The sequence below is a fragment of the Toxotes jaculatrix genome, chromosome 18 (assembly GCF_017976425.1).
Source record: "Toxotes jaculatrix isolate fToxJac2 chromosome 18, fToxJac2.pri, whole genome shotgun sequence".
In the NCBI taxonomy this organism is placed as follows: domain Eukaryota; kingdom Metazoa; phylum Chordata; class Actinopteri; family Toxotidae; genus Toxotes; species Toxotes jaculatrix.
The window spans coordinates 10831904-10851699 of NC_054411.1; the positions used below are offsets into that span (position 1 = coordinate 10831904).

Genomic DNA, 19796 nt, shown 5'->3' on the forward strand with positions numbered 1-19796 from the left:
TAAATACTAGACAATTACCCTGCGGAAAACCGTGAGAGTGGTGCAGTGTGCTGTGCCCCATGACGAAAAAACTAATATTCTGGAGAATAAAATACAAGCACACCGAGTCTGATTGAGCCGCATGTTTTGATGTATAATTTGAAAGGTGTGGGGCGAGTTAGCCACCGAAAATCAACACGGAAGAAGAAGAAGAAAACTGGCAATAACAACAGTGTGCTGTGCATAGCACAGCACCACTAAATCAGAATGAGAATCAGAAACACTTTATCGCCAGGTATGTTACAAAGATTTTGACATGGAGTTGTTGGTGCAAACAGAAGACTTGGACTGACATGTCCCATAACAAACGCAGCAAAACATACTAAATAAAAAAGAAAGAATGTAAAAAAAATAAAGTACTGAGAGAAGGAAAAAAGCAGAGCATAGCGGTCAATAGTGTGTGCATCATCTGTGTGTGTCTGGTTGTGTCTGTGTGCGTCTGTGTGTGTTTGTGTGAGTCTGTGTGTGTCTGTGTGAGTCTGTGTGTGTCTGTGTGCGTCTGTGTGTGTTTGTGTGTGTCTGTGTGAGTCTGTGTGTGTCTGTGTGCGTCTGTGTCAATAGTGTGTGCATCTATGTGTGTCTGTGTGAGTGTGTGTGTGTGTCAATAGTGTGTCTGTGTCAGCAGTGTGCAGTGCTTTGCACAGCACACTGTTGACCCCTATAGCTTTGCTATATTGGTCAATAGGGGTCAAATTTTTTGTTGCGAAAAATTAATAGAAGAAGAAAACTGGCAACTGGCAACTGGCATTGCATAGCACTGCACCACTAATAATGTGGACATTATATTCAGACACGATCTTGTCTAATAGTCTATAGTCGTATATCTTGCAGTAAGACATGGTTCACTTTCAGAAACATTAAAATGCCAAACATGATGCAGTCTTTCAGTATAGCAGCTTGGTCAGGTTATATACCTGTATTATAAGTCAGGAAGCTTTGATCAGTAAATGTAGTTTTTATTGAAGACTCCTTGAGTCACCCTGTCTACGCACAGAGTTGACGTCATACTGGAGACTTCGTATTCAAGGGTGGTCTCAGCTCAGTATCAATTTTCCCTGCAGGGGCACCGGCAAAAAAGTGCGAATAAATGTAAGTAGGAACGGCAAATACAGATGTAGTGATAGACAGACAAACACAAAAGGACACTCACATCAGTTTAAAATGCCAGGGATTATAGATAGATGTCTGATGAAAGAGTGATGAGGGAACACAATGGCACCCTTTAAATAAAGTAAAAAGACATTTTTTTGTGCATGTGTGCGTCCACGCATTTCGGCAGCATGTAGGAAGTATGCCTTAGAAATCGTTTTTTACACACCACAGTCTGGAAGCAGGAGTGGAGCTGTGTGAGAAAGGGTGGTTTGTCTCTCTGGGCCAAGACTCTCTTCTCCACCATCGTACATTCAACATCATCATCCTGGATCACAACATCTTTCTTCAGGATCTTGATGGCGTACAGCTCCTCTGTTGACTTCATCTCTGCCAACATTACCTACAGTCGTACAGAGACACCAAGGTCAAAATCAACTGAAGAGATTCTGAATTTTAATACACCAGACAAATGCTGGCATGGAAGAACTATCGGGCATATCAGCGTTACAATCATTGTATTTACATATTTACTGTGTTCGTGGCTCTCACCTTGCCAAAGCTGCCTTTGCCCAGCAGGGCCAGGAAGTTGAAGTCATTGAGTCGGACTCGGTCCATGTTACCTGAAGGCAGGCTGAACCGCCGGTGGTCTGAAGGTGTAATCACTTTCTTGCCGTGGCCCAGCTTGGCTTTCTGTGGTTTACAACACACACACACACATACAGTAAAATGGCATTGAAATAAAGAGAGAGTACATTCAATATTTTGTTTACTGCTGTGGGTTCTCACATAGTGAGAAGTTTCAAACGTAGCTTGAGCTTGAGCTTAGTCAGTCGCCATGCTGGTAACAGCTGTTCTGGAGTCAGAGACACGTAAACAACTGGTAATGTAATGACCACAATATTAAAATGTAATAAAAATATCTCTCTAAATGGGTTGAAAATGCAAGGATGAGGTGCAACATGTATTTTCTAATCAGAAATAACGGTACTGTGTTAATTAAAGTTATCTCCTGGATTAAGCCTATTTTGAAGCAATTATTGGTTAAATATTATAAATTGACATTACTATTACATTTTCAGTCCCATTCAAGATATTTTTACTGAGGTTTGCATGCTGGCCATTACATTCTAATACATAATGATACGTTCTGTAATTGTTTAGCAGTTATTACATTATTATTTGCTTCAAGGTGTAACGATGGACTCACTATCATCCCTCACCGTCATCACAGGCAACTGGTTAGCTACATATCAGCAATACAGGCTTCTCTGTTGAGTCTCTATTTCTATGCAGGAACATAGTGATCTTTTTTTTCCACTGACATGCCACTTTCTTTGCTGTATTCAGACATTCAGCAGGATCTCACTACTGGTGCATTTTGGGGAAATTGTGAGGTGGGCAGTCAACATGGGAGTGCCAGTGTTGCAAGGTTCCCCGTTGTTATAATGACTGGTCTGCCAAGTGTCTTTGAACAAAAAGGGCAATTAGGACCCTGCCAGCTCCCATCATGGCTCCAGCAGTTGTCTGTTTCTGTCAGATAGAGCGGAGAAAACAGGCGGCCGGTGGGGCACAGAGAGGTTGTTGCCAGGCCAACCATTTCTCTGCTCTTGACTGGCAATAAACATAATGACTGTCACACATTCATTTGACTCAGGTGAAGTGACTCGACATGTTCACATGGTAGGGTTGATTAACCGCAGATTAACATTAGTACTAACTAGGTGTGTCAGTTAATTGAGTTCAAGAGGAGGCAGCTGGAAAAAAAATCAGCAGGTTCCAGACACACAGATGTGGCGTGAACTGAGTGTCACAACAAGGTGACAAATTCGAACTTGTGGTTCCAAACTCGTGGTTCAAGATCCAGCAAAGGATCCCAGCAATAAATCTGAGAGGCCCCAAAAATATGAAAAGGAAAAAAGAAAGTCTTACTTTTTTCTGGCTTTTTGCTTATTTTTCATGATAAATCCTGGATATTTTCACCTTTTCATCTTTATATGTCTAGACATCATATGTCATTACTTCACTGTTGTTGCTTTTATCATGCAGAAAAGTCAGCAGGAAACATTTCAATTATGTGTTGATCCTGTGTTCACTTTGCGTACTGTAGCTTGCAATAGTTGCTCTATCATCACCCTTAACACTTCAGAGACATCCAGTGGTCCTTTTTAAACATGGACCAACTTCACGTTATACAAACAGTTCACAAAACCACTTCAACCTGCTTCAACACAAACAAAAGCTGAAATATTTCTGTCAAAAAGGCCACCCAAGAGTTGTGTTCAAACACATTCAGTGCAGACACACATCAGTCTTAAAATAAATATAACACTGCCACCGTGTGGAGAGATATGGCATGCACACCGAGAACCTGTGTGTGCATTAATTCATTCATACAGTTACCGTGAACAAGTGAGTCCATGCTTCATGTCCTAACAGCCTTCTATAGTCCAGAACAGACTAGTAGAGGGCGGGTTGTGGACCACACTGGCAGCCAATGGGAGAGCAGGAGGGAAGCTCTCTTGTCCAGTGGCACCACCAGATGTCTGAATGGTCCACAAATTTACTAACAATAATGCTGTTTTGGTGTTTGTGTGTAAGATAGGGAGTACATATCTTGAAGTTTATATATGTAGCACTGTTTGAATTTTATATTTATATTAATAGTGAATGGCTGCAAATGTCATATATTTCTAGATGTGACCATTGCAGCAGAATTGTATGTTTAGACATAATTTTACTGTATGTGTGTGATTAAGATGTGAAAGACCGAGACGGACAACAGGAGAAAGTATTGAGCTGGTTCAGTTATATGCTGTTGAGCGGAGCCTTTTGTTAGTAAATCTGATTAATTTGTGGAAGCTCTGGCAGAGATCCACAAACAATCCTTATACAGTGGGTAAAGTGAGTGTGATACAAGCAGGGAGTGAAAGAAATAGAGATGGAGCAGGCAGAAGAGCTACCTTGAGATAGTGGATATTTAACTGGCAGGCCTAGAAGAAAGAAGAAACTCAATTATTAGAGTGGTCAAAAGGTTAGTTGATGTTTGGATGAGTGTCTTGCTGTAAAAGGAAAAAAAGAAAAGAAAATACAACACGTGGAGAAATGGTGAGCCATTGTTTAGATCTGTTTCGATCACCTGTAGACAAACAAGAACAAATGGATCACGACTAGAACACAGAATAAATCCCTTTCTGTCACATCTGGCGGCATATCTGCAGCTCGCACCAGTTTCCACGGCAACTGCACAGTTGTGTGAAGACGGCAGCCTCGGAGGAAAGCCAAGGTCAGTGTTGTACAGTATGACGAGAGGCGGAAAATTAAAAACAAGCCTCAGTGTCTTGAGAACTGCTGTAAGTAGATGACATTTACTCTCAGTATTAAAACGCCTGTATGCACACATGGAGCTGCACTTTAATAAAACTGGACCCGCTCCTTTTTCTTTACTGAGATCCCACGTTTTTCCACTTGTTTACATTGCGCTGGTTAATATAGCAGCCACCCTCTACCTGACTGTTATTACTATGGGAGTGAAGAGCTTATGAGTTTTATTTTAGGTGTGGACTCTGGAATGTGTTGCAGTAAATTTGTGTTGTAATAGAAACCTGCAGAAACCTGGACAGAAACCTGCAGTTAACAGACTGGCCACTAGAGAGTGAGCGTTAGTTGCCATAAATGTTTCCTTAGAATTGATTAAAGGACCATTGCAGAGTTTTTGCATGCTGATTTACAAGAAATCATGTAAACAAATAAACAACTTGCAAAGCAGTGATTCCATCACAATAAACCTCATGTTTGCTTCATCGTAGCAAAAAAACAAACAAACAAAAAACCAATAAAGGGAAGAAATCAGAAATAATATGGAGGTTAAGGTCCAGTTAACTGTAGCACATAAGTATTCCTGATGTGTGTACGGTTTTATAAAAAGTGGTCTGAATTAGATAACAAAGTCAGATATATATCATGTTGTTTTGAGTAATGCACCTATGGGTAACATATTGCATGTAAAGACAAAAACAAACGTGCGTTGGTCCTGTTCAAGACACAGGTCACCCAGTGTAACACTGTGGCTCACTGTAGACTTTTTCAAAAAACAGTATGTGTTAATAATAAGTAAAAGATCAAACTCTGCCACGTGCCTTTAGCTTACCTTGTCAATGTAGCAGCTGCAGACACATGTGCTCTACTGGAAACAGCTTACACTGGAGTCCAACGAGGCCAAGGAATTACAGTAAGAGCCTTAAAGCTGCTCTTTTGACATCCATGAAAACCCCTGCTGGTCTTCATTTAGACAGTCACCGACATTATTCCTCTGTCTGTATGACTACTGAAACGTGTTTCCTAAGTCATGTCCAACTCTAAACATGAAGCAATGCACAAGATTTAATGTTAGGCCATTTTCATCTATTTGCAGGTCGAACCTAGAAGTGACTCTACAGTGAAAGTGACAATTCTGATCAATTATTTAAGCAATAACCTTTTTTAAGACCTTCAAATAAGCGCTCATGTCTGAAATTAGAAATAAATAAATAAATTAGAGGTGAGTTTTAAGAGTATTATGAATAATTATGTGAAACTGTACTCGCACTTCTTTCATATGGCTCTCTGGGACTTGTTGTTTTCTCTGCCTGTATTACTGGTGCGGTCTGTGTTGTACTTTTTACCACTTTTTATGGAACTGTGAGCTCGTACTGTACCATATATGAGATTTTCCTTAAAAATCAAGAGTATTCACTTTAATGCCAGGAGAAAGTGATCTCCCTCTCCGGCACACAGGGTGAAAAGCACAAGCGGGAACAGGACAGGGTTACCATGGTGACTGGCAAGAGGAACACATTTTGTGTGAAAAAGGAAATCTACTTACGCTCTTATTGAACGTTACCAATTCACAATCTGACTCAACCCCTCTCACTGCTGCTCACCTCAAACTTCTGTCGGAGCTCCAGGTTGACGTCATCCACCTCGGGGATGGGAACATTGTAGTACTCTCCCTCCTCCTGGTTCAGCAACTTGTACCTGAGGGACACAAAATGATAGAGAAAAGTGAGCTGATTGTTATTTCCTTTCCTCATAGGGATGTAAATCGATGCTTTTCCAGTTTACTATTAATCCATTAGCCATGCATTTCTTCCTCTGTCCACCCACACAGCTATAAATCTTTGTAATTCTGCACCACTTCAATCATAAGTAGCCGCTGATTCCCCATCTCTGAGTGTCTGCTCTCTGTCAGCAGTGCCAGCTTGACTCCACTTCCTCTCTAATGTACACATCCTCTGGCCACTTGTCTAATGACCTGGGATATACAGTTACAATACGCAGATCAACACGCATAGACAAACTGTAGTGGTTTTTCCAAGCCGCCTGTGCCAGGCGTTCTTACGCACAGGTATTTCCTGGAGCTTCTGACTGTAATTGCAGCAGCAGTCGATCAGGCTCAGTTTAGGCTAGGTTGCGGCAGGTATGCTAACATGGACGAGTGACTGTAACATCTCTATGAGTGTGTGTTTGTCAGGGTGAGACAAAGCAGGAAGACAAAGACAGAGAGGTGAGGAAATGACGCCAGCAGGTGCAGTTTGTCAGAGTGAATGGAGCTGGCTTCAGCCACCAGTCTTTGAGACTGTTTCAGGCGTGACACGCTGCTGTTTTGAAGTGAAGTTGGTCACAGTCGCTGGGGTCAGTGTAAGTATCAAGTTAACAAGTTGGCGGACAAGTTTGAGAAATGACCTGCAAGGAAACAGGCTCTCTCCCTGTATTCAAAACAAAGCAGTGGAATTTCTTTGCCCTTAAAAACTTTGATTTATTCACTGTAATTCCTGTTGTTGAAAGAATCTGACCTTTAAAGAGCTGTAGTTATGATATGATCAGAACTGCTTACACTGCATGTTCCCTAGGTCAGATCTAAACTCAGAACAACGGTGGAACAATTTACAACAATGCAATCCACAGTACATTTTTTATTATTATTTTATTTCTGTTTTGTATTATTGTTCTTTTCTGCTTTTACTACATTCTGCTGTATATTATAGTTCCTCTGCATCCTGTATTATTTCTGTATTCCTGTACTCAGGTTTCCTTTAAAAAAAAAGGGCCAATCTCAATCTCAATGAGACTTGACCTGATTAAATAAAGGTTATATAACCATTAATAGCAGGGCTGAGATCAACTCACTTTACATGCTACCAGAATATTAAAGGAAAGTTTTTTTTTTTTCCACAAACTGAGTCTGGACGTGTGGATGTGTCAGCTTTGTCACACCAGCTCACGTTCAGCAGGATCTGAAACTTTTAAACGTCCACTTTCTGAACTGTCGAGATGAATGGAAACGAATGGGACACAGAGGAACAACTGACCATCCACACGTGGGAGCTTTGATAAGCTCGGACACTCCAAACGACATTGAGCCCATGAAGTCATTCCTGGTGGTCCGGTCCCAGTCCCACACCTCAATGGACAGACGGCGGTCCTTATCTGATGCTTTCAGTTTACTGAGCACACACACATAGAGCGGGAAAAATTGACAACGTGTGTGGAAGAGACTACAAGAAGAAAATTCCTTCTTCTTTTAAATTTGTTAACTATAAATACAAATTATTTCTGTTATTTGAATTGAATATACACATAGGCACAACAGCAGACACACACACAGACACACAGACTTGACTCACAAGGTGAAGGACTCGTTCCAACAGGGGTTAAGAGAGGAACGGATGGTCCTGGTCTTCTGTTTGGTCTCGTTCTTTGGGTCTGGGATGAGCTTGAGTTTAACATACGGGTCTGATAAACCATTCGGATCCATAGGAATCAGGTTCCTGGCTTCACCCACTAGAAGAATAGAAGAAGACACAGACACAGAAGAACACTGAAAAAAAACGATCTTGACCCCTAGTTCCTTCCACACGTGGTTTGAGTGAAATAGGAATGATGGCTATCGGCTGTGTGCTCTGATACGTTAATGTTCGCTAACTTAGCTTAACTTAAATGTGACTAACTTCAAATGAATCATACACTGAAAAAAGTGTTTTGTTGAATTTACTCAATTTTAATGTTGAAAGTGGTTGCATGCAATACAGTCATCTAAATCTAGACATATTTTTTAAGTTGACTGTACTTAATATTTGAGTAATTTCAAATAAATTATATAAGCTGCAGCACAAAAATTCTGAATATTTGTTACTGATTTCCTTTGCAATTCTAACTAAACCCATGTTTAATTTACTTAAATTCATTATGTAATTCATATGTTGTGGTTAAAAAATATGTCTAGATTTAGATGAGTGTATTGCGTGCAGCCACTTTCAATATAATATTAAAATTGAGTAAATTCAACAAAACACTTTTTTCAGTGAAGACGTGCATGCGTGTGTGTGTGTGTGTGTGTGTGTTTGAGTCCTCAGCCAGATTCAGAGACTCCGTGACTCCACATTGACTCAGGGGTTAAGATGGACAGAGATGGAAGAGTGGTGAGTCATTGCAAGTCACTCCAAGGCCAAACAAAAATGATCTGAGCTGCAGGCCCACCAAAATTAACTCTCTGTACTACACATGTGGACTTAATTTTACGCTACTTGCTAATTACTAATCTTACACAAGTTTTTCTGCAGTAAGATCTTTTATCCATACTACTGAAAAATGAAAACAAAGGATGCCTGAGAAGTATAGTGGGAACAACAAGTCTAAGTCATACTTCAGATCATCAGCAGTGAGGCTTGGTCAGGTTTGTTGTCTTGTTTACAGATATCTATAGATTTCAATCATAATTATACCAATTTTATTTAGGTAAAATTCAGCTTTAGACATAATGTTTAGACATAATTTAACACATGAGGGTTAGGGTTAGGGGTTAAGGTTAGGATTAGTCTGGTTACCTGTTTTCTTGATAGAAGAAAAGGCAGTGTAGAAAAATGTGTTTTTCTTTATGTTTCTCAAAAGTACAGTTTTGGCGTTGAGCCTAAACTCAGGTGTTGTGTCAGTATCTCAAAATATCAAATAACACATGACTCTAGTCAGCAGTGAATGACATTTATATGGCGATTTGCCATCAAGCATGAACGATCACCTGTATGGTCCTTTAATGCAAAAAGGGGGAAAGAGAAACATACAGTGACAGAGAAGATACAAAAAAAAGATAGATAGGTAGGTAGATAGATAGATAGAAAGATATATAATCAGTCCCCAGTTACTCAGCTCATGGCTCAACAAGTCGGGCACCACATACGCTGATAGCAGGTGCTGCGAAGCAAAACATACTGTCAAAATTCACTTGAAGTTGACAGTGTGAAACAACACCAACAGGATTATAACACTGGTGGGTGTTGGGGCGCACGCACACGTAAAATCGACAAAAACAAGAAAAACTGAAAAGAATAACTCGACTAAAAGTGTGTTTCACACGCTCTGTTTTAAATCAAGTAAATAAGACAGGTGATAACCAGGGACGGGAGTGAATAGGTCTCTCAGAGTGTGCTCTCTCATGGTTAGGCAATAGGTGAGCAGATAATGTGAGGGAGGAGTGACATTTCCTTGTGTCATAACTGACAAATGGATAAGGAAAAAAAAAACCTGTAACATAGCAACAAGAGTAGGGGGACAGGGTGGCGTGAGCATGCCACCTTCACCATGGCGACAACATCTACTGTAAGTGGCCAATGGGCCGACTCCGCCACTGCCCCACTTAGCAGCATTGTGTGAACACACTAACAAATGGCAGCTATAGGACAGTCACATACAGCATGAATTAAACAATGCGTAATAACTGAGGAGAGACATGAAGGATCTCTCCAGTGTTTGTAGCTGTCAAAGACAAAACAAAGACTGTGAAGACACTAGCAAACAACAAAACTATAACAGATGGAGAGAAGAAACAGGATCACACTGATCCTCTAAAACTGTGTTTATCAGCTCCAGCCTCCCCACTCTGTATATTTAAATGTAATCAGACACTGCAGGAGAAATAGGCTGCAGAGCTGAATGTTTCAAAGAGTCAGTGTGAACTTTCACACAAGGACACATTTGCTGAGATTCTTCATTAAAACAGCGGTAATGTATTTTAGCTCTGAAGCACAAGATATTCCAGGGCTGAATACAAAGCATGCAGAAACTTCAGAGAAATGTCATGTGGAGTCACCGCAGCTCTTTCTTTGTGAAATTTAACCAGATTTATTTTTACATTTAGCTGTTTTTCATCACTAGGTGTGACAATAAGGTTTGTAAGGCAACATGCCTAAGGGGATTAAGGGATTGAGAGTTTTGTAGTTTAAGAAAAAATTAAACAGCAACTATTTTGATCATCGAAGGGAAAAATAATTAAATTTTATTCAAGTTATTTTAATAATAGTGCTAATAAAAAACAAACTAAAGGGCAGTCAACAATCTGTGAGCAGGAAAAGAATATAACAGGGTTTTTACAGTCATAACATGACATTAAAATCACAAAGGACAATACAACAAATTGCTCACAGCTATATTATAACTTTTTACGTAAACGTCACATTTTCTTTTCATGCCCTTCCAGTTTCATGCAGTAGAGGGCAGTGTAGGTCTCTCATTCAGATTTGCATATGTGGGGAGAAGAAATTCAGTGTCAGAAGCTTTTACCTTGTTCATGAATGTGTTGCTTCAGCCTCATAGTTCACTCAGTATCCAAAACAAATTCTCAGCTTATCCCTCCTCCTGTCTTTTTGTCTCTCTCTTTCTGTCTCACGCTCGCCCACAAGCCCACACACACACACATGCACTGATAATGTTACACAAAGTCACACACACACACACACACACACACACAATGAAGTACAAGCAGCAGAGGGAAAATCTCAGCATCCCACGTTCTCATCTAAATCCTCCCCTCTGCTGGCTGTGGCAGCATTATAGGCATCAGTCGCTTCCATGGCAACGCTGGCGCCAAACAACGCCAAAGCAACTTCAACAAGCCTGAAAACACACTAATGAGGCAACACACACACACAGAGGCATCTAAAGAAACATGTATAGAACAGACGACAGTGAACAGATAATGTATGTCACTGAAGTGTGTATGCAAGTTACAGACATAGTCAGTTTATATGTGCACTATATGTGTTCTCTCTCTCTCTCTCACGCACGCACACACACACATGTGTGTATACACACATACAGACATACAATGAAAGATCATCATCATCATCATCAGTGATCAAGGACCATCTCTGCTGTCTGTTGTTGCTTAGATACAAGAGCTGCTTGCCTTCTGTATCCTCCCCTCTCTTCACTCCTTATGAGGTAGTTACCAATAAAATTAGACTGTGTGTGTGTGTGTGCGTGCGTGCGCGTGCGTGCGTGTGCGTGTGTGCGTTTTCCTGCTCATGTGTGTTTTGCCTTAATCACTTTAAAACTGACAATACAGACAGAAAACGCAGACACTCATTATGTTTCTGTTTACTGAACCAGAGATTTCACTGATTCACTAACACTGAAACAAGGCTGTTGTTTATATTATGCACACATGCATCACAGAAGATGCTAGAATACAAACCATGCATCCACCCTGCGCTCTGCTAAGCACCCTGCACATGGAAGTGAGATGTTCTGCTTTTCCACAATTATTAAAAAAAAAACACAACTATAAAGTGCAATGACACTTTTAGAGCCTGGATCTTTTGTAGTTTAGAGATAATGAAAGACAAAGTTCAAGTCCTTTCTTCTCCAAAACAATTATTTATTGTCTTACATCTCAGGTAATTTCTCTAAAGTGCACTTAATGTTACCAGGAAAAACTGAACACATAGCTTCTCTCCAGCAGCAAGTCTGAACTTAAGCTCAAGTCTGCACACTTTAAGCTGCCAAAGACTGCAACAAATATTCTGTTAACCATTTCCAGTGATATTCTTAAATATACCATGAAACAGTCAAAGGACATGAAACACACACAAAAATATCCACGCCTCATCTCCTGTATCTGAACTGAACGCCGGCTTAATAAAAATATGCCACAGCTAAAAATGACATATCATTTGGATCCCGGAGAGGGTGTGTGCGTGGCAGCGGTGGGCCGACAGTGTAATCTCCCGAAAAGGCTTTGAAATTCAAATGTGTTGTTGCATAACAATGCCATGTGCAACCAATGAATGCCTGATAATCTGGGGGGAAAGCTGCATGGCCAAACGGGAGCTGGATGGATTCCTGCTGCGCGGTGTCAGGGATCTGAATCCAGACGTCACACACACACAGTGGAGGGAGCACGAGAACTAAAATGAACCTAAGAGTTCTATTTCTGGTTGTGGTCGTTCAAAGGAAGTGTAATTAGGAAATTCAACAGAGGCCGGGCTTCAGAAAGAAATGATACTCTTCAGTGAGACATGAGTAGTGCTTTGGGTTTCTGTAAAAATCCACCCACTCTCCACTTCCCTAAAACAAATTCATTGAGCATTTACTGATTTACTGTGAGAAAGGGTTTAAGTAAATTCTTTAAAGGTTTGAAGCATAATAAGATCAGCTACACTGACAGCCAAAAGCAGAAAAATATACCGAAATTACAGCTTATCAAACCAATGAATTTCTTCTTGTACTGGTATCATTTTTACTAAATCCCTTCCTCTGAATATGCGTGGCCTGTCCAGCTTTGTACTCACTGAACGGTGAGCATGGGGCTGTAGTAATGTGGATGGTGCTTTCCTGATTTTTTCCCACCCTCTTCAAAACCATTAACACCACAGCAAAGGTGAAAGAAACAGGTTAAACAGTGTGTTTGGCTGCTAACTAGCTTACCACCTACAGTAGTAACTCTGCATTACTTTCAAAACTGGGGATATTTTATGCTGCATTATTTTGTGGGGTTACAGGTTATGTTTACACTCCAGCAGCTCCAGCTAACGTTACCTGAGATAGCATTTTGTTCACCACACACATTGGTTAGCCCTCATCCTAAAAGCCTTTTCTTTTCCAAAGTTAAAAGTGAAACTCACTCTTTGAAAATACACAGATAATACACAGATTAACAAATCTTGTTTGCACAGGTGAACAAATCTTTATAGTGTGTCATAAAACATTTATTAGCTTTTAACACACTTGCACAAATCATGTGCAGGTGACTTTAAAACTGTTAGAAATTATATTTTGATGAAATGATAGTTTGCTTTAGAAAAATTAAGTTTTAAGTTTTCTAGAGCTTTCAGCATCAAATCATGCTCTTTGTCATGGAGAGTGAAAAACTATTTGATATATAAATAATTAATAATACAATAAATATAAATAATAGAGATTTCGTAGTTATATAAAATTGTCACTGCATTATATCACATAGTATCATTCAATAAATGTTTATACTTCAGAGGAAGTGTTATAGGTGTTGACAAATATATTAATGAACACTATAGTATTATTGTGTTAAAAACAAATATACTGAATATAAATGATAAAGGAAGCTTAAATAAAGTATTACTGATGTATGTGATAAAACAAGACTTAATCACTATTTGTGATTCTCATTTTCTTTCAGACACACCCACAGACAAAACACATGGTCCAATTAGATGTAGATGCACATAGATACTTTATAGTAACTGTATTCCTCATACTGGTGAAAAGGCTCTTAGTATAAAAAGCCTGATATTGGATATTATTGTTTGCACCACAGGCTTGACGGTGCTATGAGTTGCGTCAGTGGAGGGAAAAAAAGCATTCTTGTTCAACCGTGCTTTAAACCTGAGGCGAGCATGTCAGCAGTAGGAAATCTCACCGCTGTGTGCTCACTTTGGCCTTATCCTCGTGTGTCCTGTGTGTGTGTGCGTGTGTGTAGAAAGGTCATGGAGGGACATTTGCATGTTTGCCTTTCCTTAAAACCCCACAATAAACGTCTGCTCATGCCCATGGGTTATGTATGTCACTTTTGCTAGAAGAGACGGTGATCAGAGAGAGGAATGAGAGAAGGATGAAGGAGGTAATCAGTGGGAAAAAAGAAAGCAAGCACAGGCTAAAAGGGAGGAAAAGAAAGAGAAAGATATACTATCCAGACAAGGTAGAGGAAAAGAAAAAGAGGCCGAGGCTGCAGAGGAAAGGAATGACACATTAGAGCCAGAAGGGAAAAGGACAAGTCAGTCAACTAAGCAATGATTGCAGCTGGTTGAGAAAGAGAGGATGAAACAAAAGAGGGCAGATGTTGATGTCTTATTGAGGAAGAAAGAAAAAAGGAAATAACAGGAGTGAATGGACAAGAACTCAGCAGGTATAGACAGAAAATGGATGACCAGAGGGAGGAAGACACGCTGACATCTCGAAGGAACAGGTAGGAGAAGATAACAGGAAATGTCAATATTGGAAGAGGGAATGGAGAGCAGAGAGAGAGAGAGAGAGAGGGAGAGAGAGAGAGAGAGAGAGAGAGAGAGAGAGCCTGGGAGATGTGTCTGTTTTCTTGGCTGGAAAGATTTAATCAAGTTCACATCGGTGCGGTGAACCACAAAGGCCCGCCACTTGTCTGTGGGAGCCAGAGGGGAGCCGGAGAACAAGCTGAAGCTTCACTGTTCAGACTGCTGCCATTAGAGAGGAGAAGGGAAAAAAATAGAAAGACCAAAACAAAGCACAGCAGAACATACATTTCCTCTGCCCTCTCTCCCTCCTGTATTGTTCTCAGTATTGATCTCTATCTTCTTTTCTCTGTCAATCACAGCTGACCTTTGTCTCAACGGTTCCATCAATTTCATTCTTTTCCTTTTCTGTTCTTTTAATTTTACCTTTATCCTTGGAATTTAATGAACTAATGAATGCTAGAGTTGCTTTGTGTCTGCTGGAGATGTAAATAAGCAACTGTTTCCAAACGCGTTTGCCTTAACAATGTAATACAATTGACACACTGGCCATCACTCTGGCATCTGCTACTTTCAGCATGCATAGTAAAAACTCTGGCAGCACTTTCAGCACAGAAGAATCATACAAGGTGGAGGATCTCCACCAGAGACTTAGACATCCTTGAGTTTTTGAGCAGCAATAATATGCAAACCAGAATCAATGAGATTATTTGTTTATAGAGCAAAAAAATAAAGAAAATAGTGAGTAGGTAGCTGTGGAGTTGGCGGTTCGATCCCCCACACCTCCTGTCTACACTGTGAAGTGTCCTTGGGCAAGACAATGACACCCCAGGCCAGCACTGTGCAGCCATTTTTATGAAGATCAGATGATCCACAATTGCCAACAACTCTGAAAACAGATTTGTCATTTAAGTTGTTTATCAAGAAAAAAAAAAAGTTGAATCCAGTTTCTCGAATGTGAGCATTTGCTGCTATTCTCTATTTTATATCATTTTAAATTGCATGAATTGGAGCAATTTAAAGACGCCACCTTGGGCTCTGGGAAATCACACTGAAATCATCAGTCTATAGGATAGTAAATCATCACTTGTTGCAGCTCTGATACACAGCACGACGACACAGAAGTACAGAGTTTGTGTTTTTTCTTAAATATCAGGCGTCACATATGCCAGTGGCAGGTGCTGCAGAGCATACTGTCATACGTTCCTTGAAGCTGACACAGTGTGAAGCAGCAGCAACACTTTCATAAACACTGGAACACTGGTGGGTGTTTTGGTGCGTGTGTACGCATCATTTCGAGGACAACACGAGGGGGAGAGAGAGAGAGAGAGAGAGAGAGAGAGAGAGAGAGAGAGAGAGAGAGAGAGAGAGAGAGAGAGAGAGAGAGAGAGAAAGCACATCAACTCTCTGTGAATACAAGCCAATTCAGGTTCAGCTCTGTCCAACAGAGGTAACCATGTCGACGAGGCCGCCGCTGTCGCCACTGTCATCATCACCTCATGATGCTGCTCATCACCATCACTCACCGCCGTCAAATTCATAGACAGACTCAAAAAATAAGGACATTAAGCAGAACATATAACTGTCCTTGTGCCTCAGTAGTTCGGTCAACAGACAACAGACAACAGACAAAAGAGCTGGATGTTGTGAGTGGCAGTGCAAATAAAAAGACCCAAACATAATAAACTGAAAAGCAATGCAAGAAGAGCAAACAAATGATTTGGGTCTACTGTGCACAGCTCTCGCTCTCTCTCGCGCTCTCTCTCTCACTCCCTACATCTTTCCATCAAGATGATAAACAAACTAGTACACTTTTCTTTTTTTCTTTTTTTATGAGAGCAATATATTTCCAAGTCAATCACATCTGCCACTCCTGCTGTAGCTGCAGGTTATTCATGGTTAATCCCCACTGAGTTGGAAGCATTTTATTGGCCTCAGCAATCGTATTCCCTGACCAGCACTGTCTCGCCAATGTCCTGCGTATGTGTGTGTGTGTGTGAGTGTGAGTGTGTGCGTGCGTGTGTGACAGAGAGAGAGAGAGAGGTTGTGGAAGTGACCCAGCAGTCATTTCTCTCACTGCCAGAGGGGTTTTAACACCAGAGAGTTCTCCACTCCAGGTGCTGCTCTTGACTGACAGGATAATTTGAAGGTGTTGAAAATACACACACATGCGACACAGGTTATGAAGGCAGTTATGGCTTCATTTTTACGCTGACACATTTGGATACAATATGGTTTTTGAAACTGTCTGTTGTTTTTTCGCAAAGAAGGTTTGATTTCCCATTGTTTCAGGTAAAAGGACAGAGGCCAGTTATCTCAGAAATCAACTGATTGATCATTTTAATCTTGAATTTCCTAAAAACCAAAGAACCAAAAACCTATCTAGCTAGATTTTCTCCTTTCACTTATATCTGCTAACAGTGTGGAGTGAAAGAATCCCAACTAATGATCACAGTTGATTACAGTCAACCAACATTAAAGCACTGACAAGAGAGTTAAACCCTGTACTGACACAGAAATAAACCCCCATAAAAAAACCCCATCCTTTCATTGTTACTGAGTAAAAGTGGTGTCTGACTACAGGCAGAATAAAAACACATTTTTTTTCCCTGAATAGTTCACTAACGAAAGGCTATGCCACTCATAGTAGCTCAAAATTATACATATGAATAAACCCAGAGATTTCTTTCAGTGGTCTGAAAATTAACCACTCAAGTCACAACAGGGAGCCGCTCGCTCACGACACTCTGAAGCCGAGCAGCCTGAAGTACAACATGCAGCCGCAGAGATACACACTGCTTGAGCTTTGAAACCAACCTGTGACGTGTAGCCTGTCCAGGCTGACCTCGATCTTGAGGAAGAGACGACCTCGACGCTCTGTGTGGTCCGTCCCACACAGGCTTGGCACGTTGACCACACACTGCTTGTGCACGTTCATGTCGCAGGCTGGAAAGAGACAGAGAACAGTGTGAAAAGAGTGCTGAATTTATATGTAGAGGACTGATTTTTTTAGGCCTGGAGTAGTGTTTGTGTCCCTTTGAAACTCCTCATGTTAGTATAGTGAAATACCCCTCAGGTTAGGACAGGTTAGGATAAGTGTGGTCGATTGCACATTTTGCTGGATTTACCAAGGTTCATGCCCTTTTGTGTGGAAAATTTTCTGCCCTTGAAGAAAATGTACAAAGAGTAGGTGTGACTTGAACTGACAGTTATTCTACAGAAGTCTCAGTGACAGCTGACACAGAGTGAGTGCACAGCAAAAATAAAACAGGGAGCTGTGCTGAATTACTATGGCTAAGAAAAGGTAGAATAAAAGATAAAATAAATAAAAACAGATTCTTAGAGAGGACAGGGAGTTGTGGTTCTGCACTCACTAAACCTTAACTTGAACCTTATATTCAATGAACTGCAAAGTTTCACCTCCACTTTCATCTGTATAAATCTTGAATAGAATTTTTTATTTCTAACATTGTACTGAAGTAAAATCTATACTGGGGTTAGCTGCAATTGTTTTTTTAGCCATGTTACTGGCAGGGCTCCAGGGATGGGAATGCTTCTTTCCAGGCTGAACTACAGTATTTCAACAACTATTGGATGCATTGGCATGGTTTTGTATTCATTCATGTCTCTTTCAGGTGGGTTAAAGCTTTTCTCAAAGCTGCTGTCCAGCACTTAAACATCAATAATCACCACGTTAACTTAGAGATGCTATAATCATTGTAAGCAGGTTAGGTTCAATGTCCAGTGGACTAGCAGCCTCCACAGTGTCACACTGGTTTGGATATTGTGGAAAAATGAGCTGAACTATGGTACAAAAAGGGAGGAAAGTGTTGTTCTTTCAGCACGTGTGGAGCCACACTGCAGGGAAGTTAGAGGAAACAATGAAATGATAATGGAAGGGTAATTTCTCTGTTCTCCTCAGTAAAGATCCAGTTTGTCTGGAAGCAAGAGGGTTTATGGGAAATGTGGTCTTAATTTTGATAAATGTTGATAAACATTACTGGATAACAATAAAGAGGCTAGTTAGCTTTTCATTTTAAAAAATTCTTTCATTTTGCTTGTGACTGTTTGGTGTACTCACTCTCTCACTCTCTCTCTCTCTTTTACACACACACACACACACACACACACATCGACAAAGCCAAACAGATGAGGGACCAGAGGGGAGAGTGAACATTTGTTCGCCTATTCCCCCTCGTTTCCTCCTCTGTCCCTTACTGCCCTCTAACTTTCTGTCTAACGTCCCCTCCCTCTCCTCCCCTCTGTATTTTCTGCCCTCCTCCTTCCTCTTTCTGTCCTCTTCCATCCAACCATCCATCTCTCCCGCTCTCTCCCCCTCTTCCTCCCTCCACTTGGCGGGCTTGTCAAGCTGACATGCTGGGAGGAGACAAGGAGAGACGAGAGATGGGGAAGCGGCTCGTAATAGCGATGGCCTCCCCGCATCAATTTGTTCTGGTGTGCTCCCATTACCATCTGCGATGAGGCCGCCACCAGAGACCCACAGATGGATAGACAGAGTAAGAGGAGGAGAGAGGGAGGGCGAGTGATGGATGGAGAAGATGTGGAATCAGGAGGGGAGAGGGGACAGAGAAGGTACAGTGAGGGATACAACAGAGGAGGACACGGCAGAAAAAATGTAAAGGGAAATAAAAATGATGATGTAGAGGGGAAAGGGAAAGGGGGGAAAGGTGGGAGTAAAGGGAAAATAATGGGTATAGCACAGAGGGAAGAAAGAGAACAGGTGGGAGGAAAAGGAGAATTAAAATGAGGAAACTCCAGTGCAGGATGGGGTCATACAGGCAAAGGAGGGAAGGGCTGATAGAGGAGTGTGGGTGGAAAGAATGGGAGCGCAGAGAGGACTCAGCAGGTGAATTCTGCCTGGGCCTCAGATGTGGCTGAGTGTAGTACAGTACCAGTCTATTCCCATCTGTTCTCATTAGGGCCGGCTCTAGGACGGAAACCAGCACAGCATATTCGACACACACACACATGCACACAGAGAGGGTGTGTACTCACTGTCACATTTCATCCCTTGGTGAATAAGCCCGTAGAGCAGTGAACCACAGTGGTCACAGAAGGTGGGACTGCCGTACGTGTGAATCTTGAACTTGTGTTTGCTTCTGGGATCCTGGGCAATGAAGGGAGACAGGAAGAAAAACCATTACATAATCACTGGACTGATGATTTTAATCCAAATTTAAACAAACAAACAAACCCAAGTCAGTTATGGTAGCACAAATACAGACAATAACAACAGGACTAAAGGTGCCAGATGTATTTGTAGAATAGCTCATTTGCTCATCTTTTCTGAAGCAAGACAAGAAGTCTTCCATTTTTTCCTCACGAGACACTTCTTTTCTTTCTCAGGAAAAGGCTTCTAACAGGCAAAAAGTA

General features: G+C 41.0%; 1 protein-coding gene across 3 annotated transcripts in view; it reads right to left on the reverse strand.

Moving 5' to 3' along the window:
- Positions 1 to 19796, reverse strand: part of prkcab (protein kinase C, alpha, b) — an 83870-nt gene that overhangs the window by 8339 nt on the left and 55735 nt on the right. Inside the window, exons 4-11 of one of the 3 annotated variants that reach the window (XM_041062096.1) lie at positions 19419 to 19530; positions 17220 to 17348; positions 7794 to 7950; positions 7479 to 7613; positions 6051 to 6144; positions 4092 to 4121; positions 1681 to 1821; positions 1358 to 1531 (exon numbers count right to left, since the gene is read on the reverse strand). In XM_041062096.1, coding sequence (XP_040918030.1) covers positions 1358 to 1531; positions 1681 to 1821; positions 4092 to 4121; positions 6051 to 6144; positions 7479 to 7613; positions 7794 to 7950; positions 17220 to 17348; positions 19419 to 19530 — 972 coding nt within the window. Of the gene's footprint in view, positions 1 to 1357; positions 1532 to 1680; positions 1822 to 4091; positions 4122 to 6031; positions 6145 to 7478; positions 7614 to 7793; positions 7951 to 17219; positions 17349 to 19418; positions 19531 to 19796 lie in introns of all 3 variants that reach the window. The other 2 variants (XM_041062097.1, XM_041062095.1) reach the window with 2 other exon arrangements.